At 43.3% G+C, this 22706-nt stretch overlaps 1 protein-coding gene across 2 annotated transcripts in view; it reads right to left on the bottom strand.

Annotated features, from left to right (window-relative positions):
* Window positions 1–22706, bottom strand: part of GLT1D1 (glycosyltransferase 1 domain containing 1) — a 112513-nt gene that overhangs the window by 31204 nt on the left and 58603 nt on the right. For both annotated transcript variants that reach the window (XM_061140863.1, XM_061140864.1), the window contains 4 exons: window positions 19368–19463; window positions 18537–18586; window positions 3830–3873; window positions 1610–1730 (listed from right to left, as the gene is read on the bottom strand). In XM_061140863.1, the coding sequence (XP_060996846.1) occupies window positions 1610–1730; window positions 3830–3873; window positions 18537–18586; window positions 19368–19463 (311 nt within the window). The remainder of the gene's footprint in view (window positions 1–1609; window positions 1731–3829; window positions 3874–18536; window positions 18587–19367; window positions 19464–22706) is intronic.

Raw genomic sequence — 22706 nt, 5'->3', positions numbered from 1 at the left:
TCCAGGAGTGGGTGATGGACAGGGAGGCCTGGCGTGCTGCAGCCCAGGGGGTCGCAAACAGCTGGACACGACTGAGTGACTAAACTGAACCAAACTGAACTGAACAGGGGGTTTTATCAAGTGCTAATCCATAGGACTTCTGCAGCATCCATTGTCTGCAAGGCATGTGTAGAGAACTATAGGAAATTCCACACATTCGTTGGAAATTCAATGGTGCTGCTCCTCTCAGAACCAAAAGCTGGTTGTGACAGGATGGATGGCATGTCCTCTTTACTAATATCACTCGTAAAGGAACTCAGCATGCCATGAACCAACAGCAAAATAAGAGAAAAGAAAAACCATTCTGTATTAAGTGCACACTGATGATAACCTCAAGTCACTGGCACAAAGCCATTAAGAAATCCGGGGAAGGGAATTCCCTGATGGTCCAGTGGCTGGGACTCCACACTTCACTACTGTGGGCCCGGGGTCTAATCCCTGGTCAGGGAACTAAGATCCCTGAAGTTCTAGGGCACGGCCAAAAAAAAAAAAAAAAAGAAGTTTTAAAAGATATCCAGGTTGGGACTTCCCTGGCAGTCCAGTGGTTAAGACTCCATTGTATCAATGCAGGGAACATAGTTTCAATCCCTGGTCAGAGAACTAAGATCCCACATGCCATGCTGCACAGCCAAAAAAATTTTTTTAAAGATCCCAAAATTAAAAAAGAAATAAAGAAATCCTGGGTAAACACCCAACTGTGGAAAATGCTCAGTAAGAAGAGATTGCAAAGGGCTTCAAGGTTGGATTAAGTCCTCCACCCAAGAGTTGATACAGTCAAACTAGAGCCTGCCAGAATTTCAAGAGCAGCGGCTTTTTATTTCAGTGCAGAAAACTCGAGCAATGGACTGCAAGGTTGGGCTGGGATGTGCCTATTTAGCCCAAGGGGAGTACGCAATTTTTCTTTTCTTTTCTTTTTGGCTGCGTAGCACAGCAGCATGTGCAATCTTAGTTCCCCAACCAGGGTTCGAACCCTTGCCCCCTGCAGTGGAAGGTGGAGTCTTAACCACTGGACAACCAGGAAAGTCCAGGAAGCAATTTTTCAGAGCTGAGCACTAGATGGAGAGATTCGGTCCACCCCCATCCCGGTCCTCCTGTGCATCTGTAACCACACCTCTCTGCGTTACCACACCCACCCCCTGTCACGTGCACAAGCCCATCCCTTTCTTATCCCCTAAATTCTGGGATCATTGCACACACCGAAAAGAGGGAGAAGAAATCCAGACAAAAGAAGGCTTCCTGCAAAACACACCTTTATCCACATCCTGTCCCAGCCCTTCATAGTCTCTGTCACCTTCCCACTGAAGCTACTAGGTGAGTCAGAGAGGCGACGCTATCCTAGTTTTATTTCATTTTGTCACTGGCAAGGAAAAATGGCAAGGAGAAAGAAAATAGTATTTTTAAATCCCAGCTAGAACTTCAAAACTACTTTAGAACTCCCGAAGAGACGCCGCTGTGCTTGTTAGCTTTAAGAAGCACACAGCTTTATTGACAAATGCATCACCTCCATAACTAAGAAAAGGGGTGATCGACAATTTCATATTTCCACTTTCAGGACTCGTTAGATCATTACCTCCAGAATTGCGGCTGACATGCCTTCAGAGACAGAGCTATTCACCACCGCGAAGCAATTCTTCATGACCGCGTGGAGGTCTTCTTGAGCCATCTCTCTGATCAGTCGTATCCCAGGGGTCCTGAAACAACAGGTAGCAGAGAGCATCTGTGGCTGGGAATCTTACAGGGAGAGGATGGGAGGAGAGATGACAATTTTGGAAAAATATCTTAGATCACCGGGGAAGCATGATTGATAAAGGGTTCAGTACAGAAAACCATACTGGAGTGAGAATCTATCCTATTTCCATCCCTGATAAGGGAGGGAGGAAGCCTGTGAACACACCTGCTTCCATCCTGAATCCTTCTGACCTATGAGACACATGATTCTCAGATACTGGACATCAGAGATGTGGCTCTTGCCATTTTTCTCTGAATGATTTAGAAAACAGACCTTTCCTAATAATGCAGCCTTTTTCCCAATGCTTTTTAAAAGATACTCAGAGAAGGTAAGTACCCCTGGTGGTCCAGTGGCTAAGATTTCGTGCTCCCAATGCAGGGGACCTGAGTTCGACCCCTGGTCAGGGAACTAGATCCCACATGCTGCAACGAAGATCCAGTTCAGTCAAATAAATAAACAAAGACAAACATTAGAAAAGATACTCAAAGAGATAATCATAGACGTATCATAAACAGAGAGAACTAGAAGTAGTAAAACCAAGAGTGTAACACAACCAATACCCTTGTGCCCAACACTTTGTCACAGAGGTTTTGCCTTGTTTTATTTTTCTCACCCAACAGTATGGACATTCTTCCCCCTTCCCCCAACCCTCTCCAGTCTCATGGGTTTGAGGTTATCCTTTCACATAACTGGTTATACATTTACATACATGCATTCTGTATCTGTGAGCAATATAAAGACACCTGATTGCATATGGGGGTGAAATCAGTGTTTCCCAGTCCTCTGGGGTGATGGAGGAGGAGCTGGGATCCTGGGAGGGTGAGGATATACACATAAAAGGGGGACCACCCACATGGGAGAGGAACCTTCTGGCTCTTGTCCTGCCCCATCTCCCCACTTAGAATACGGAAAGTGATGTGTGAGTTCTACAGCTACAGTCATCTTAGAAATGGAAGTCACAGGTAGGGAGCACAGGACAGACAGACAGGAGACAATGTCTCTGAAGTCTTACTTGGTCCTCAGATTTTTTGACGTGAGCAATTAAAGCCTTTGGGTGTGTAAGCCAGCATTGTTGGGTCTCTGTTGTTGCTGCTGAGTCGCTAAGTCGTGTCTGACTGTTTTTCGACCTCGTGGACTGTAGCCCACCAGGCTCCTCCCCTGTCCATGGGATTTTTCAGGCAAGAATGCTGGAGTGGGTTGCCATTTCCTCCTCCAGGGGATCTTCCTGGCCCAGGGATCGAATCTGCATCTCCTGCACTGGCAGGAGGATTCTTTACCACTGAGCCACCAGGGAAGCCTTGGTCTCTGTTACGGGCAGACAAATGCAATTGATAGCAAAGACCCTGGCAAATTGCTTTCCAGGGGAATGGCTGCAATTTTCACCCTCACCAGCAGATTTTTTAGTTTTTTTTCGGTTTTGACCCATGAAGTCAGGGACAATTATAACCTCAAAGTGGGTTTCCTGGGCATTTCCTGACCTAGTGAGGTTGTCTTCACAAGTACATCCATGCGACTGCTCCTTAGGGAACTGCTGATGCTCCCAGCATGTCAGCTTCCTGGCTTGTCAATGGGGAAAGGAATAGCACCCAGATTCTCACAGGATCATCAGGAGATGAAAGGAGGAATTATTAATGAAGTGCTGGGAACAAAGCCTGGGACACGGTGAATGCTGGGAACTGGAATTATTTATCAGTCACTAGGCTTCCTCTCCTGCAAAACACCTGTTCACTCCCTACCCTTATCTCCCTCTTTTTTTTAAATGTATTTCATCATGTCACTCAGCATGTGGGACCTCAGTTCTCTGTTGCTTCAGTCATGTCCGACTGTTTGTGACCCCATGGACTGTAGCCCACCAGGCTCCTCTGTCAACGGGATTCTCCAGGCAAGGATACTGGAGTGGGTTGCCATGCCCTCCTCCAGGGCATCTTCCTGACCCAGGGATCAAACCTAAATTGGCAGGCAGGTTCTTTACCATTCCCTGACCAGGGATCAAGCCCGAATCCTCTGCATTGGAAGCTTGGAGTTTTAACCACTGGACCACCAGGAAAGTCCCATACTTACCTCTTTACTTTGGCTTTTACTTCCCTTGTGAAGACTGGATCAACCTGAAAATTGACAAAGATGAATTTTAGGAAAAGCCAGAAATGAATCTACGTCTCAAGAGTATTGCAGATCATGGCAACAGAGCCAGACGTAACAACTCAGAAAGGGAAAAAGTAAACCAAATGCAAAAGAATACCCCTGAGTCCAGCTACTGCAAAGTAATAAGGAAAAGAAGGACTTGAGAGAAAATTTAAAGACACAAACACATACACACATAGTTGTCCTTCAGTATCCACCGTTCCAGGACCCCCTCAGATATCAACATCTGTGGATGCTCAAGTCCTTTATATAAAATGGTATAGTATTTACATCTAACTTAAAAACATCCTCCTGTATACTTTAAATCATTTCTGGATTATTTACAGTGCTAATAAAATATAAATGCAATGTAAATAGGTGCCAATACACAGCAAATTGAAGTTTTGCTTTTTGGAACTTTCTGGAATCTCTTTTCCTGAATATTTTCAGTCCATGGTTGGTTGAATCTGAGAATACAGAACCTGATGATACACAGGGCCAACTGCATTCCTATTTTCTGTTTGGTCTATAAGATAAGAGCTTGGTGAGGCTCCAGGTACAGGAGGCCAAGAGCTATCCACTCAACTCAAGGTCCTAAAACAGAAGTCATTTACAGTCAAGGGAAAATCTGACAGAAACATAATACTTCAATGAAAGTTTTGCCTGGTTGATTACAGTGGTGGATTTTGTCATAAAACCTTTGAGGCAGAAGGAGTTGGAACCCTTGGTAGATCTAAAATAAAAGATCTGACTGAATTAAAATTTTATTTTTAACAGGGAGCCCTTCCAGACACACAATTTTAAAGCAAAGGCACATCCATGGGCTGATACATGGGAAAACAAAATGGGGTCTTCTCCATACAATGAAATATTATTCAGCCAAAAAAAGGAATGAAGTACTGATTTATGCTACAGTATGGGGGAACCTTGAAAACACGATGCTAAGTGAAAGAAGTCAGACACAAAAGGCCCTAAATTGTGACTCTTTTTATATGAAATGTCCAGAACAGACAAATCTATAAAGAAAGAGAGTAGATTAGTTGCTAGGCACTGGGAGGTAGGGAAAATGGGAGTGACTGCTAATGGGTATGGGATATAGGGGGGATGACGAAAATGCCCCAAAGCTAGATAGGGATGATGACTGCAAAACTTTGTATTAAATACTTTAAAATGGTGCATTGCATGACACACAAATTATATTTCCATTTTTAAAAAGCCAAGTCCAACCTTTTAATTAGTTGCAATGTGATATTCTTAAGTCTGCACTTCACTCCTATTTCATATCTAGAGGAAATATGTCCCATGAGACAGGTGCCATTTTTTTTTTTTAAAGATTTATTTACTGGTTGTGGTAGGTCTCCTTTGCTGTATGTGGGCTTTCTCTAGTTGTGGAGATTGGGGGCTACTCTCTAGTTGTGAGGCATGGGCTTCTGATTGAGGTGGCTTCTCTTGTTGAGGAGTACAGGCTCCAGGCATACAAGCTTCAATAGTTGTGGCTCACGGGCTTAGTTGTTCTGTGACATGTGGGATGTTCCCAGACCAGGGATTGAACCAGTGTCTCTTGCATTGCCAGTCGAATTCTTAACCACTGGACTACTAGCGGAGCTCCCAGGCCCCCTGTTTTGTCCCATCGTGTCCCTGGTAGTCAGTATGTTTGCTGAATTAATGCAAACATTAATAGCAATGTCTCTTAAACTGGTCTCTTACACCAACATGTTTGACTCCACATGTTTTTAAGAAAACTCATATGTAGATGTCCAGACTGAGTGGCGCTCTGGAGACAGACCACCTGGGCCAAATCCTTCCCAAACCAATCGCTAGCCACTTGGCCATGTGCACATTAATGGATCTCTCTGGGCGTCAGGCTCCTCATCCATAAGAAAAGAATGATAACAGCACCGTGGGATTGTTGGGAGGATCAAATAGTTAAAAGACATTCAGTGCTTACAACTTTTTCTGAAACACAGTAACTGCTCTATGAGGAGTAGAAGAAAACAGTTAAATGTCAAGGCCTTGCTAGAATGAGAGCTGCAGATTGCACCACTAATACAAAAATATCTATACACTTCATCTCAAATGTGTACTTTCCCAGTGACACTGCCATAGTTCTCAGCAAGACACCTACACCTGAAGGTCATCACAGAATCCACAGAAAACACACTTTATTCCTGATGATCAGAAGCCAAACTAATGTACTCTTTATGCACAATGACCTCTTCTCAGGTAAATTTACTTCCTGAAGTACCAAGAGGATCTTTACGGATAACTTTCCACCTGTCATAGGGTCCCTACAAGCCTATCAGGATGAAGCTGCAGTGCATGCTTATCGCATCTGTTTCATCCAACTGCAAACTATTAAATGAAACAATCAGTAGACAGGTTTTACCCTGCATCCCTCCCCAGGTTTTATTAACAATGAACACAATTTTTAAATAACTGAGAAAATATTCTTAAACTTAGGCAAGTGTAAGACAAAATTCTAAACATGTCTTCAAAGATAGAGGTAGATGAAGGTGTAAGCACATTTTACAAATACAGTGTCTGCCAGCTCTTCCTGTTATTGCAGATGAGTTTAGAAGTGAAGGCAGATTCAATTTCTATTCTCATTCACACCTCACCAGTAGGTATCAGGAACTACAAACCAAGTCAACTTAATGAATATGATGATATCCCTAGAGTTTGTCATACTGAAATAATTTTGTGTTTTCCAAAAACTTCATTTTGGTTTCCTCTGGCGAGGAAATGCTGTGTGTGTGTGTGTGTGAGTGTGTGTGTGTGTGTGTGTGTGTGTTTGGTGGAGCCCAGATCCTTTAAACTATTCGTATGCTGAAGATGTATCCCAAAGAACCAGTAATGCAAAGCTCACTCATTTCCCTGAGGTCATGACATCACTTTGATGGTGGACACAGCAAATCTGGGTGCGTAACAAAGTGGAAATTATTCCTAGATTTTTTAAAAAGCTTAATATACTTTAATAGCAAACTTGCAGGAACAGTACAGAAGATACACACCACTAGACACATGTATGTAAAGCAACTCAAAAGTGTACTGAACAGATGGAACCTACCATATGATTAAAATACCGCAAAGGCCATTTAGTTGCCATCAAGAAGAAACGGACTTGTTTTAAATATCATATGATACTGTTTATATTTGGAATTTTTTAAATGATGTAAATGAAATTATTCACAAAACAGAAATAGACTCACTGACAAAAAAACAAAGTGATGGTTACCAAAGGGGAAAGGCGTGGAGAGAGGGATAGAGTAAGAGCAGTCGTGTCTGACTCTTTGCAACCCAAGGGACTATACAGTCCACGGAGTTCTCTAGGCCAGAATACTGAAATGGGTAGGTAGACTTTCCCTTCTCCAGCAGAGCTTCCCAACCCAGGGATCGAAGCGGGGTCTCCTGCATTGCAGGCAGATTCTTTACCAACTGAGCTATCAGGGAAGCCCAACACACAAACACGACTATATATAAAATTGATGAACAATAGGTCTTACTGTGTAGCACAGGGAAGAATACTTAATCTATAATGGAAAAGAACCTTAAAAAGAATATATGTTTAATGTGTGTTTGTGTGAGTATGTTAGTTGCTCAATTGTATCCAACTCTTTGCAAGCCCATGGATTGTAGCCTACCAGGCTTCTCTGTCCATGAAATTCTCCAGGCAAGAATAGTGGAGTGGATTGCCATTCTGTTCTCCATGGCATTTTCCTGAGCCAGGGATCAAACCCAGGTCTCCTGCAGTACAGGCAGCGCTGTGTCTGAGCCACCAGGGAAATGTGTGTGTGTGTGTGTGTGTGTGTGTGTGTGTGTGTGTGTGTGTGTATATACCTGAATCACTTATCTATTATGGAAAAGAACCTAAAAAAGAATATATATATATATATATATACACACACATATATGTAAATATATATAACTGAATCACTGTTTTGTACACCTGAAATACAACTTTGTAAATCAACTATATCTCACTAAAATTTTTTTTGCCACTTTATTTTTTTAATTGAAGGATAACTGCTTTACAAAATTTTGTGGTTTTCTGTCATACATCAGCAAGAATCAGCCATAGGTACACCCATATCAACAAAAATTTTTTTAAAAGACATTTGTTTTAAGAAAGTCCAAATGCTGGCAATATTTTAACAGGTTTATTGTTACAAAATTCAACTTCTGAAACTTGCTTGCTGAAACTTTCTGACCTGTGTTAGTGTCTCTGCTTTTAATACTATTCTCAAACAAATGGAAATAGAAATTGTCAACCCCTGATTGCTGCCCCCTATTTTTCCACTTGAAATCACACAGGTAGCTTTTGACCCCATGGAGTAAAAACGTAACATTTAGAACTATCAATCAAGAAGATAATTTTTTTTTTAAGAGTGAAATGTTTTCTGTCCTAGTAGGGTCTTAGGGATATTCTCGGTGTATGCAACATGCTGGCTGAATGTCCTTTGGCATAACTGTGACACATTTGGCATGAATCGCCCACAGACTGGTGTCTTCTAAAAAGACAACCAGATGCCTCACTTGTCTCTTGCCAAGCATGGATAGTTGCGCTCTGTAGGTGCAGATCTGTATGGAAGATGGGTCTTTGGGACACTAGTCCACGACCTTTTCAGTCTGCTGGCCTCCCAAAATAAAGTTGCTATTTCTTGCCCCAACAACTCATTTCTTGATTTATTGGCCTGTCCTGCAGCAGGCATTATGAACTTGAACTCAGTAACATTTACTCTCCACTTCTCACTTCTCTCCTAATTACATGTCTTCTTCTCCACCAGGAAGGCCAACCTCGATCCCTAAAATCCTCTCATCCCCCAGTGCACCGGCAAATGCTCCCGCTCTGAGAAACATCGTCTGATCATCCAAACAAGAAGTAAAGTCTCCTCCCAAACTTTTCTACCACCTCCTACAAAACACGGACCTACTTTTTTTGGTACTTGTTGGGTATGTGTCCAACTCTTCTCCTTATACATCTTCATTTTCCTCCCAAGGTCATGCTAGTTCTGTACTGGATAGTATTTGCTAAATGAATGATTTCCAACTGGTTCTACCCTTCTGTTTCCCTCTTTTGATTCTTTTCACTTGAATTATCCTAAGCCATTTGATTACATTATAACCCTAATATCTCATCATGAAAAGGTAAACAATGAAAGCCTTCTTTTGGCATTACATATAAATTTTGACTAGCTCAGTCAGTAAAGAATCTGCCTGTAGTGCAGGAGACCCAGGTTCAATCCCTGGGTTGAGAAGATCCCCTGGAGAAGGAAATGGCAACCCACTTCAGTATCCTTGCCTGGAAAATCTCATGGACAGAGGAGCCTGGTGGGCTGCAGTCCATGGGTCGCAGAGTCGGGCATGATTGAGTGACTAACACTTATGAATTTTGATGAGGCTTCCCTGGTGGCTCAGCGGAAAGAATCCCACTGCAATGCAGGAGACCCAGGTTCAGTTCCTTGGAGGAGGAAATGGCAATCCACTCCAGTATTCTTGCCTGAGGAATCTCATGGACAGAGGAGCCTGGCAGACTATAGTCCATGAGGTCGTAAGAATCAGACATGACTAAGCAACTAAACAACTACCACCATGAATTCTGACATACATGTTTTACTTATAATTTTTAGTTACAAATTCCTCAGAACTTCCCTGGTGGCCCAGTGGTTAACACTCTGTGCTTCAAATGCAAGGGGAGGCGGTACAATCCTTAGTCAGGAAACTAAGATTCCACATGCTCCATGGTGTGGCCAAAAAATTTTTTTTCTTATTAGGAAAAAACAGAAATTCCTTTTGTTTTTAATTTTTAAACATGTTTCTTCTCTCATGATTAGGGGAAAAGATTTCATCAAGGAAAAAAAATTTTATAAGACAGCTGAAATACCTAACTGGAGAAAAGAATGGCTTACCCATTCCAGTATTCTTGCCTAGAGAATTCCATGGACAGAGGAGCCTGGCAGACTATGGTCCATGAGGTCACAGAGAGTTGGACGTGATTGAGCAACTAACATAACGCTTTAACTAAAATGTAGCCAAAGGTATAACAGCAACTTTCAAGTTGAAAGTACAAACTGCATTAAACTTTTCTGGGCTTGCCTTCCACATCAGTTCATTTTCAAATCTTTTAGTGAAGCCAAGGGGAACAAAACACAAGATAAAGAAAAGAAAAAAAAAAGAAGGGTAGATATTTTTATTTAATGAAAGCGCATGTTATGAAACTTTAAAAAGCGAGAGCATGGCAAGCAGCAAAGAAAATTCTCATTTCCTCCTTCTAAGCTTATTTACTTTCTAGCAAAATACATTGTCTCAACTCCCAGGCTGAAGGAAAATCATCTTAGATATAAGAAATTATCGTGGAAAGTCACTAAGCTGTCACGCACGAGCCGAATGTTCCTACCACATTGCTTATCAAAGAGAACCATAAAATGCACCCACTCCATACGCCCCTGCAAGCAGAAACCACACGCTTTGCCAAGATGGCTGGATCGAGAGATCAAAGAAGCTTTAATAGAAAACCAGCGCCTAACTCAAACCATCCTGCAGCTAAAACAGAATCTTAGCCTGTCAACACACAAAGGAAACATTAGCACAGAAAGTTCTTTCATTCTTTAGTTAAACGCCCACATGATGCTGCCTATGAACCAGGTGCTATGCCAAGTATTCGCTTATTTTGACCTCATAGGAAACTATGAGGCAGGTAGCATCTTCTGAGTCATGCCCACTTTACAGATGGAGAAACTGAGGCCCAGAGCAGTGAAGGGTACCCAGCTAGCATGCAATCACTCTATTACACAGCCATGCAGAACTACCCTTTGCCTGACAGGGACGATTCGATCTTGTTCTAAAGATGTTAACGAACTTGCCAGCAGTAAGCAGTAATGAAGGATTAAGTAGATGTCACAGGGGACTGGGATCTCGCTTTTTGAAATGTTCTTGCTAAGAATGATCACTTTATTTTTTAGATGTGTAACATACACAGCACCACCATTTTTTTTAAAGCAATCTAAGAACACTCTCTCTGCGTGTGTGCTAAATCATTTCAGTCATGTATGACTCTTTGCGACCCTGTGGGTGTAGCCTGCCAGGCTTCTCTGTTCGTGCAATTCTCCAGGCAAGAATACTGGAGTGGGTTACCATGCCCTCCTCCAGGGGATCTTCCCAACCCAGGGATCGAAACTGCGTCTCTTATGTCTTCTACACTGGCAGGTGGGTTCTTTACCACTAGCGCCACCTGGGAAGCCCACCATTCTCTCTGCTATTTTATAAATGGTTGGTAGAGAGATGAGTGTCGATTAAAAAGGAGAGCAATAATATTCCAAAGAGGAGGGTGATAACTGCCTTCTGAGCTGGACCATGGAACATGGTAGGAACAAACATGAATGCTGCATGCAGCCCAGCCCCTGGGCTCCCCTGTCCTGGCAGACACACCTCCAGTCTAGAGTTACCTGTCTGTCTCTCTTCCTAACCAGACCTCATGTCCACCCAGGCAGGGGCCAAGTCTATTCTATTCTCTGGGACTAAACATAAGGGCCACATTGATATCCATTAAGTGACCTACAAAAGTATTCGGTTCTTGTCTGATCGTTCATACAAACAAATCAGTAATTCACAGATGCCATGATCATCAATTTTCTGCTTTGAATATTTGGCATCCATTTCACCTATTCTGCTTCCCCTGAGCATCTTCTCGCCTCCACCCACTGGGTGTGGTCTGGTGGAAGTGGAATTAGGTGCCTGGTCCTCTCCTTACAAAACAGCAGAGGTAACCCACGGCAGACCATGGACCTTGAAGGGAATGACTCAGAGACTAAGAAATGGATGCAGTCAAACCTGGTCTTCAGCCTCCCCAACAATTCTCTTAGAAGCTCTTATCATCTCCTAATACATGTCCTTGCGCTGAAGTTGGTCTGAGGCTGCAGCCCAGGCGCACAGGCTGAGCTGTGTAGTTTCTTCACTGGGGTCTCCTATCTGACCAGGCTCCAGAGACACAGACAAAAACAGCAGGAATCACTGCTGTGTGCACTGTGAGCACACCCTAAAAACAGACTGAGCTATTTCTCAAGACATATTCACTAACCGAGTCAATGCAATTTTGTTCTAAGAGGCCCTGCACACGACCCGGAAAGGCTACAGTCCTCCAAAAGGGTGCAATTTAGACTTAAAGTGTTTATTCAGTCATTGAGCTTGGCAGTTAACAAAGAAAAAAAAAAAAAATGAATGGAAGAAGAGTGTATTCACATCAGATGTCAAAAATAATTATAGTACTTGGGGTGTTTAATCCACTCTAAGAGATAATGGTTAAAAGATGAATTGTAATGTGTCCCAAGATTTGACCTCTGACCCACTTCTCAAATCCATTTCCAAAAGATCAGTGTATTAACCCATAACATTTTAGCAAAGATTCAATGTCAAGTGTAAAACCCTTTTAATCTCCTCCTACTTCTGTATTCAAAAGTGGTGTTAAATTGAATTCTTGACACTGAAAACTGATAGATGCCTAGAAATCTTGCAAGGATAATAAGTAAGAGCTTGTTTAAGTTGAGTGGTCAAGAAAAGCATATCGAAGCCAGGCCAAGATCTGGGGAGGGAATCTCATTAAGGAAGCAGCCAACACACTGGCTTTCAAGAAGGAGTATGTTTAGTGGCCACACACACACACACACACAACCATTCAGTGTGGTCCAAGTCAGTGTTTTCCAGACTTCGAATCTTGAAGCACATCATGAAATCAACCTTGGAATAAAACTAGGCACTGTTTTAATGACATGAAATATCAAAGCAGAGGCATGGAACAGGTTTTTAAAAAAAGATCAGAGTGTGTGGAAATACATGAAGGAAGAGGATTGTTTAATTAAGCTTGTCTCTGGTGTGTGTGTGTGTGTGTGGTGGTTCACCATGTAAAATGTGCTGGAGTTGGCTTTACTTGCTGTCTGGTAATTTGAAACTGGCCATGGGAAAACGTTTTTTACAGAAATAGGCAAATAGGGCTTTTAGGAAATAGGGTTTGGAATTTTCCTGTTGGTCCAATGGCTAAGACTTCGCCTTCCAAAGCAGAGGGTGCAGGTTCAATCCTGGTCAGGGAGCTTAAAAAAAAAAATAAAGAACATAAAACAGAAGTAATACTGTAACAGATTTAATAAAGACTTTAAAAATGGTCAACATCAAAAAGATTTAAAAAATTGGGTTTACCACCTTGCCCATCCTAACAGAGCCAGTTGTTCAACACTGACCAGCATACCACTGGTTATGGAGAAAAAGCAAACAAACATAAGACACTTAAGATACTAGTTTATCTGAATTATTGGAGGATATGAAATGTGTGTCTACATATCAATCTATTGGTTTTAAATCTTCTGAGGAACTCATTGGTGGTCTGCATTTTCATTGCTAGGGGTTCAGGTTCAATCCCTGGTTGAGGAACTAAGATCCCACAAACAGGGCAGTGTAACCAAAAAAAAAAAAAAAAAAAGCCTACTTTTGTAGGGAAGAGGGAGCCAAGAAGGAAACAAGTGGCTTGAATTTGTGACTAATTAAATTATACTCAGTGCTGCCTTAGTATTTCAGAAAAGCAAATTATTCTGTCTACTAAGACGACACTAAGGTGTTTGTGATGGTGGCTACTGATTCTCTTTAGATTTGATAAAGACCCATTAGAAGGCAGGGATATTGCTAGGGGCTGAATGTTTGTGGCCCCCTTAAAATTCACACATTGAAATCTTAATCCCCACGGTGATGATATATGGGAGCGTAGGTCTTTGGGAAGTGATGCAGGAACCTCATGAATGGGATTGGTGTTCTGATAAAAGATCCCAGAGAGCTCCGAGGATTCAGCAAGCAAGCAAGAGCATTCTAGACTTCCTGGGTGGTCCAGTGGTAAAGGATCTGCCTGCAATGCAGGGGACATGGGTTCGATCCCTGGTCTGGGAAGATTCCACATGCCTCAACAGCTAAGCCTGTGCCCCACAGCTACTGAGCCCTCGCTTGAGAACCCATGCTCTGCAACAAGCAAAGTCACCACAGTGAGAAACCCGGGCACAGCAACTAGAGAGTAGCCTCTGCCTGCTGAAACTAGAGAAAGTCTGTATGCAGCAACGAAGATCCAGCACAGCCAAAAACTGAAGGAAAAAAAAGATAAAGGAAGAGTACCCTCAGAAGAAAATGATCCACCTGGCACTTTCACCTTGGACTCGAAGCCTCCAGAAGGTCAGAAATAAATTTGCTGTTTCTTAGCCACCTCGTCTGCAGTACCTGGTTACAGCCACCCAGATGGACCAAGACAAAGAAACAGGAGTCAGGTGCCAAACGCTTGCTTCTGCATTCAGGTCTGTGCAAGCCTGAGAAGGCAGCCACATCCCCGCAGGCAGAGTTAGATCTGGAAGATCCAGTCTCTCTGGATGGAGGAGAAGTGAGCAGATCCCAGGAAATCTCCAGACTGAGCGTGGCCCTGGCACAGTGCCAGGTGCTTACAACTGGTTTTTTCCAAGTGGCAAATTTGCAATCCAAGATGCCTTTCTCCGTTTCCTAGAGGGTTTTTAATTACAGATAGTGGAGGGCCGTGTGGAAGAAGTGCTTGAGAATTATTACTAATTCATGGCAATGAACTTAAGGACCAGCAACTCTCAGATCATAACCCTTCACGGCCCTTCACTCAAGAGCTCCCTTTCCAGGCTCCTCTTTCTCTTTCATTCCCTTGCCGCTTTGCTTTCCTGGCTCCACCCACACAGACTAAGTCAGTGGCTGAAGATGAAGCTTCAGAAGGGACCTCTAGGCCTCAGGGGTGGAGGATTCTATGAGACTTGTTCTGGACCTGCTTGGCTCAGGAAGAAACATGTCCTCAGATATGTCAGAGATGTATTAGACTAGCTTGGAAAAGGGGAGGAGGAAAGGGGAAAGGAGAAATTCCACTAGAAATTGTGGAAACACTAAAGCTTCCCAAGGCACAACTTTCCCAGGGTCCCTGTAAGCCTGCTTTGTCTCGGGGGCGCAGCTCAAGTCGCCCTCTGTTTCCTGATTCTCATCAGGCAAAGTCATGAGAGACCTTGCTCAAAACCACTTAGGACTGCCTCCCTCTGGAAATTACAAAAGAGGAAATACAGGGACTTCCCTGGTGGTCCAGGGGTTAAGCATCTGCAGCCAATGCAGGGGACATGGGCTCCATCCCTGGTTCAGAAGGATTCCACGTGCCACAAGGCAACTGAGCCCCCAAGCCACAACTACTGAGCCCTCAGGCCTAGGGCCCACGCTCTGCAACAAGAGAGTAGTCTCCGCTTGCTCCAACTAGAGAAAGCCCGAGTGAAGCAACAAAGACTCACGTGATCAAAATAAATAAATAAACACAACTTAAAAAAAAAGAAAGAAACTACAGAGATTCATTTTGTAGGACCGACAAGGCAAACAAAGAGAGAAAGAGAGTCAGAGCATGGACACACATAAATGTTTGTCTAGCTAATTACCAGCACTTAAAAATTTCACACACACACACACATACACACACATGCATTTTTTTTTCAGAAGAGAAAATAAAAAGGCCTCTGGGCTGTGGCTTCTCTTGGAAGGTTGACAAGGGAGCCTGCATCTCTGGATGCAAATCCTGCTGTGGCTGATCATGCTCCCAGTCAGGCTTGCCACAGTTTGCCACAGTCTCCACCCTCCCCTACTGCTTCCCAACCCAGAGCCTAAGAGTCTAATTTCTTTGCAGTGAAATTAGGAGAAAGGAAACACAGTTTTTACAATCGCTGTTCTTTCAAAAGTAGGCAAACTAAAGTTAGACGGAAGCTTGTATGTTTCAAAAACAAATGGGAAAATAAGTTTCTTTCCCCTGGGGACGGAAAAGCCTTCCTAATTGTTTAGAAAACAAAATAAATGGGGCTTCCCTGGTGGTCCAGTGGTTAGGAATCTGCCTTCCAATGCAGAGGACGTGGGGTTTGATACCTGGTAGGGGATCTAAGATCCCACATGACTTGGAGCAACTAAGCCCTCTCGCTACAACTACGGAGCCCTGCACTACAATTTGAGAGTCCAAGCACCTTAACAAAGACCCAATAGCTAAGACCTGGCACAGCCAAAAGAAAGCAAAAACAAAAGAAGTGCCTCTTCTAAGAGACCATGACTTAGGAAGTCTTTATGAAACAAATGGCTTTCCTCACTTGTAGGCAAGTGAGTTAAGCAGGAAGGTGCTAATGCATGCGGGAAAACAACATGTACCCTAGTTGCTCCCTCTTCTCTGACTCCAGTACCAGCTAAAATGCTGCTTCAGGCTTTATGTTCCTGGAAAAGGGTTTCTGGCACATGTTTAATGCTATACTTTGAAGCTTGCCACCTCTCTCCAGGTTTCCTTAAAAGGAAGCGTGACAGAAAAAGTCAAACGGAGAAATCAGGTCATCATTAGGCCAGAGTTGTTCGTGAACATTTTTCTCCACCAAGTATTGTTCTTTTGGTATTTCTGCCTCCAAATACACTGTGTGTGCATGTATGTGTGTGTGTGTGTGTGTGTGTGTGTGTGTGTGTGTGTGCACGCGCGTGCACACACGCGCTCAGTCGTGTCCAACTCTTTGCGACCCCAAGGACTGTAGCCCACCAGGCCCCTCTATCCATGAGATTTTTTTCAGGCAAGAATACCAGAGTGGGCTGCCTTTTCCTCCTCCAGAGGATCTTCCTCACCCAGGGTTCAAACCTGCACCTCCTAGGCACACTGAGTCTTCACAAAAACTGTTTCCCAAAGTGGCTATTTGTGTACTTTTGCAATTCATCACATCTGTGCCCCCTCTCTACTATTGTCTATTTAATACTTTTGTGAAATAAATTCATTTTTTTAATCAACTGATTTTTAAAGGAAATTTTCAGAGTTGGAAAACCAGTATCATGCATCATAAATGGAACCAAACCATAAAAACAAAAGCAATGAAAAGGAAAGCCACATTACTAAATTTTTTCAAGATAACTGCTGCTGCCACGGCTCTAAGCTTGCAGCCTTCTCTCTTGGTTAGCAAGAATCTCAGTATCAAATTAAAGCTTTTTCAATCATGCTGCTCAAACAGAAGGACAGAAAGAGAATTAAAATAATATTAGTAATAGCTTTGCCTATGTGACTTAACATTCTTTAGTGCACTGGGAATTATCTTGTTAACCATCAAAAGGCTTGTCCTGAGCCTGTGTGTGATGTGTGTATGTGCAAGTGTGTATATGTGAGGGCCTGTTATACCAACAAACAACATGGATGGTGGGGTGATTCATCTTCCATGTGACAACCAATGTGGCCCCACAAATTCTAGCTCCTGGTATATTTTTTAGGCTAGGGGGCCTTTCTCCAGGTAAATGTAGTATTTCCAGAGGTCTTTAGAATACTGAGAAAAGCTTGCCACTTCTATTGCATACCTCATGAGTCTCTAGGGAACTAGGAAACTGACAAGATGAGAAATGACAGAATAGAACAAGGATGTCACGAAGGCATTTAACATGCCCAGACTCAGCCATCCCTGCTGGGTGGAAGGGAAAGGCAGTGGGAGATGTCGTTCATGGGAACAGAAGACGCAGCCCTGATACAGACACCCCAGGAAGAGAAGACAAGACATCCTCACATCCCAACTGGCGGTGGGTTACATCCTGACTGGCGTTGGGTTACATCCCAACTGGCGGGACGAGGGTTCTGTTTTCTAAACTGCTTGGACAGAGCCAATCAGCGTTTGCTTTCACGAGATGACCAGTATTGCCACCCAGACTCTCTGAGTGCTTGGAATTGACTCTGGGGGGGGGGACCTCTCTGGTGGGCCGGTGGTTGGAAGTGCAGCTGCCAACGCAGGTGACGTGAGTTCGATCCCTGGTCCGAGAACTAAGATCCCACACACCATGAGGCAACTAAGCCCGTGCTCTGCAACAAAGGAAGCCACCGCAGTGAGAAGCCCTCGCACCGCAACTAGAGAGGCGCCCCTGTTCACAGTAACTAGAGAAAGTCCATGCGGGAAAAGAAGAGCTCAACAAAGACCCAGCATAGCCAAAAATAAAAAAAACAACAACAAAAAACAAAAACACAGCCTTGGTAGCAATTGAAAAAAATATAAAAATCGACTCTGGAACAGATCACCTGCTTGCTCCAGATCTGCCGAGGGGGAGCGGGGGTGTCCAGAGTCCCAGGGAGCTGAGAGGCAGCACCTCCAAGCCCTTCCACTGACCTCTGTTCCCCAGACAATGGCCATGGTCAGCCAAGGACATCCCCCAGTGAAGACTTTATTTCTCGTGCTTATGGGTACTTATTCTCCTCCCCACTTGGCTTCTAAATGTATGTCAATTACCTAATCCAGTGCTTGGATGAACAGCTCCATATCTGCTGAGCACTTCCAACGAGTTTCAAAGATGATCTGGACCACATGTGACATCTATCTTATACACCAACTTAGATAAACTTTCTTTATATGCCTCTAGTCCTGAGAGGACCCATTACTTACCCTCTGTAGCATTAAATTAATTGTAAAGACTTATAAAGCATCATCATCTCTAACCTTAGCCTGGTGTTCATTTTTTAAAAGGCAAACAGGCTTTATTTGCTTAAGAAAGAAATAAAATATGAGTGTGAAAAGTAACTAATTTTACAAAATGTCTAAAAAGAATGGAAGAAAACAGAGATGAGATCAAGGCTCATGGCAAATCAACTTACTTCAGGACCAACAATAACCATGTAAACGTTGGGCTCTTCTTGATGCCATTCTTGAGAAGAAAAAAGAAAAAAAAAAAAGACTTTTAAAATGGTTTTAAGTTACAGCTGAAATCATAAGTCAGTTCAGTATTAATTGTGCTAATAATATAAATTCTTTCATATCATTTTGCTTTCATGTTAGTCAACTTACAATTATTTGAAATGTAAGTACTGGACTTTTTATGGTTTTAAGGAAAACTTTTTTTTCTAGACCATTGCACATTATTCAGATATCTAATTTATTAGGTAGTTAGGATGCATATGCCATAGTAACTCAATATGGACTTCAGTATACACTGGAGTCTATAGACTAACTTAAGCAGTGCAACGAAACTCCAAATGTATCATACAAATTGGCATGTGTAAATTATTTCCAGGTAAAATTATTTTAGCCTTATCATTATCGGCTATTTTTTATGATTTTCTCAGAAGCTGAGAAGATCCCTTGGAGAAAAGAAATGGGAACCCATCCCAGTATTCTTGACTGGGAAATCCCATGGACAGAGGAGCCTGGTGGGCTACAGGAACCCATGGGATTTGCAAAAAAGTCAGATGTGACTGGGCGACTAAACAACAACAGCAAAACAGAAGCTGAGGGCACAGGAAAGTAGGAAACAACTGAAATGACTAACAGCGTGATTATTTTTCTGGTTGTTTCCAAAGCAACAATCTAGAAACAGTTCTGCTGGTGGGCAAAAAAAAATGAGAAATCTCAAAGTCCTAAGGCGAGACCTTTGAAGATGGGAACCACACTGGAATCCCGCAGGCGAGGGGTCACCCAAGAACACATACCGGAGAATGCATCCACCAAATAGAGAGGGTCTTTCACTTGTCTGAGTCCACAGATCAGGAGAAACATGTGTAGATTGTCAGCACTTTGGTTAATCTCTGCAACAGAAGAGTTCGGGGTATATTGAAAGGAGAGGACGCAGCTCCATGACAATGACCCCACAGAGCTCAGAGGCTACTCGGCTCTGAACTTTAAACCAGCTGTGCCCACATTAAACCTTTATTTTCATTTCCCTGCATGAACTAACAGTTCTTCTGATGCTGAGCCTGGCCTAATAAACATAAAGGTACTTCCCACTGCAGTGCAGGGGGAGGGGGCAACAGAGAACTGACTCAGCTATTACTGAAATGTCAGCCATCAGTCATAGAAAATATTTCAGTGAAATTCCAGTTAAGAAGAATGTCTTCTTTATAAAACCAGAAAGATGGTTTATATATGAATGTCCTCTTAAGTTCATGTATTAGTACATATACACACCCATAGACAGAGAAGTTTTGGTTTGCCATTTGAAAGCTGTCATGTAAGACTGGGGCTTCCCAGGTGGTGCTAGTGATAAAGAACCGGCCTGCCAATGCAGAAGACTTAAGAGATGTGGGTTCAGTCCCTGGGTCAGGAAGATCCCCTGGAGAAGGGGATGGCCACCCACTCCAGTGTTCTTGCCTGGAAAATGCCATGGACTGTAGCCTGCCAGGCTCCTAGGGATACAGTCCATGGGGGCCACAAAAAGTCAAACACAAGTGAGCACACACACACACACACACACACACACACACACACACAAGTAAAACACACACATTCTTTGTGGCCCCTTTCAACAAAAGGTAGAACCCATTTCCCTACCCCTAGATGTTGGGCTCACCTGGTGACGTGCATTAATTACATAGCAAGGAGGGACTTCCCTTAGTGGTCCAGTGGCTAAGACTCTGAGCTCCCAGTACAGGGGGCCAGGGTTTGATCCTTGGTCAGGGAACTAGATCCCATATGTTGCAACTAAGACTCAGTGCAGCCAAATAAAGAAATAACATTAAACAAAAAATAACAGAGCAAGTGAAAGTGATTCCCAAGTCTTGGTCTTGAAGGCTGGTGTCCAGGGCCCTCACCCATTGGGACATGTGTGCATGCACGTTAAGTTGCGTCAGATGTGTCAAATTTGTGACCCTAGAGACGGTAGCCTGCTAGGCTCCTCTTGTCCATGGTATTCTCCAGGCGAGAATCCTGGAGTGGGTTGCCATGCCCTCCTCCAGTGGATCTTCCTGACCCAAGAATTGAACCTGCGTCTCCTGTGTTGCAGGCAGATGTTTTACCCGCTGAGCCACCTGGGAAGCCCCCACCCATTGGGATACTGCTGCCTCATAGTCAGGCTGGGCTGCCTCCTTAAGAGTATACTTGATGGAGAGAGACAGCCACTCATGCAGGACCCCTCAGGCCTCAGCTTAACTTACAAGTGAGCCCAACACACACAGAGGAAGCAGAGATGAGCCAAGTCCAAACCATGTGTGTGTGCTAAGTCGCTTCAGTCATGTCTGACTCTGAGACCCTATGGACTGTGGCCCACCAGGTTCCTCTGCCCATGGAATTCTCCAGGCAAAAATACTGGAAAATGAAAAGAAAGTGAAAGTGAAGTCGCTCAAGTCATGTCCAACTCTTTGCGACCCCTTGGATTGTAGCCCACCAGGCTCCTCCATCCATGGGATTTTCCAGTCAAGAATATTGGAGTGGGTTGCCATGCCCTTCTCCAGGGGATCTTCCCAACCCAGGAATCAAACCCAGGTCTCTTGCATTGCAGGCAGATTCTTTACTGTCTTAGCCACCAGGGAAGCCCCAAGTCTAAATTGCTGACCCACTAAATCATGAGAAAATACATTGTGGTTGTTTTAAGTCATCATATGCTGAGGTGGTTTATTATACAGCTGTATCGCAGGGTCAATAGACAGTATTAATAGCATTAACCCAAGTGAACCTAAAACTTCATCATTTGCAAATGCACATCAGTTCAGTCAGTTCAGTCGCTCAGTCGTGTCCGACTCTTTGCAACCCCATGAATCACAGCACGCCAGGCCTCCCTGTCCATCACCAACTCCCAGAGTTTACTCAAACTCATGCCCATCGAGTCGGTGATGCTATCCAGCCATCTCATCCTCTGTCATCCCCTTCTCCTCCTGCCCCCAATCCCTCCCAGCATCAGAGTCTTTTCCAATGAGTCAACTCTTCGCATCAGGTGGCCAAAGTACTGGCATTTCAGCTTCAGCATCAGTCCTTCCAAATGCATATAACTGGACATAAAACCATGCAAGGAGAAAGTGTTCATTCATACATTTCATTTCATTCGTCCAGTTCTTTTTTTGTGGTATTCTTCTGGTTTTGTTTTGTTTTGTTGACCACACTGCATGGTATGTGGGTATGTGGGTATGGCTGGGTACGGTATGGGTATGTGTGGGTATGGCTGCGGTCTCCCCAACCAGGGACTAAACTTGTGTCCCCTGCAGTGGAAGCACCGAGTCCTACCCACCAGACTGCCATGGAAGTCCCCTCATTCATCGAATTCTCAATGGAAACAAGTTCATTTCCTCTATGACTTTTTTCTTTTTTTTTTTTTAAATCTTTTGGTCACGCCTTGAAGCATGTGGGATCTCAGTTAGCCAGCTAGGGATTGAACTTGCTTTCCCTGCACTGGAAGTTTAGAGTCTTAACCACTGCACTGCCAGGGAAATTCCTCCTCTGTGCTTTTTCAGTAACATAATTAGAATAAATGTAATATAATACATTGAGAGTACTCTGACACAATCACAAAAGCTAATAATAATAATAATAATGCATAACTAGCTCTGGAGAAAATTTTTACTGAAATGTTAAGATTCAGATGTCCTCTTAAAAAACCCTTAAACCTCCTAAGAAAAGCAGGTTAGGAAGATCCTTGGAGAAAAGTGATCTTCGACATATCTGTAACCCCGATCCCTAGGAAAGATAACCTTGTAAGAAAATAATCCATAATCGATAACATTGATCTTTAGAATGTTTTGTGACTTATACTGCCACCTTGCACGCATGAGATATAACTGTTTACACACACAGACACACAGATACACACATACACAGTACAGTCTCAAAGAATAACTTAGACTTATTACATACCAGGCACTCTGATATTTTCTATTCCATTTCACTTCATTTTTTATTAAAAGTGCTGGTGCCCAACTCACTAAACTGAGTTTGAGATCCTCCTTGCCCTTCTCCTCCCCGACCTACTAGACTCTAGAAGGAGACAAGAGTTAATCCCATATCCCTTTGCCTCTCTTCCCCCACTTCTTCCTGGGCTGGAGATTAAATGTCATAGGAATTTA

Source organism: Dama dama, chromosome 5 (assembly GCF_033118175.1).
Source record: "Dama dama isolate Ldn47 chromosome 5, ASM3311817v1, whole genome shotgun sequence".
Taxonomy (NCBI): Eukaryota; Metazoa; Chordata; class Mammalia; order Artiodactyla; family Cervidae; genus Dama; species Dama dama.
Note: the sequence above shows the minus strand (reverse complement) of the source record. Positions and strands in the feature narration are given on the sequence as shown.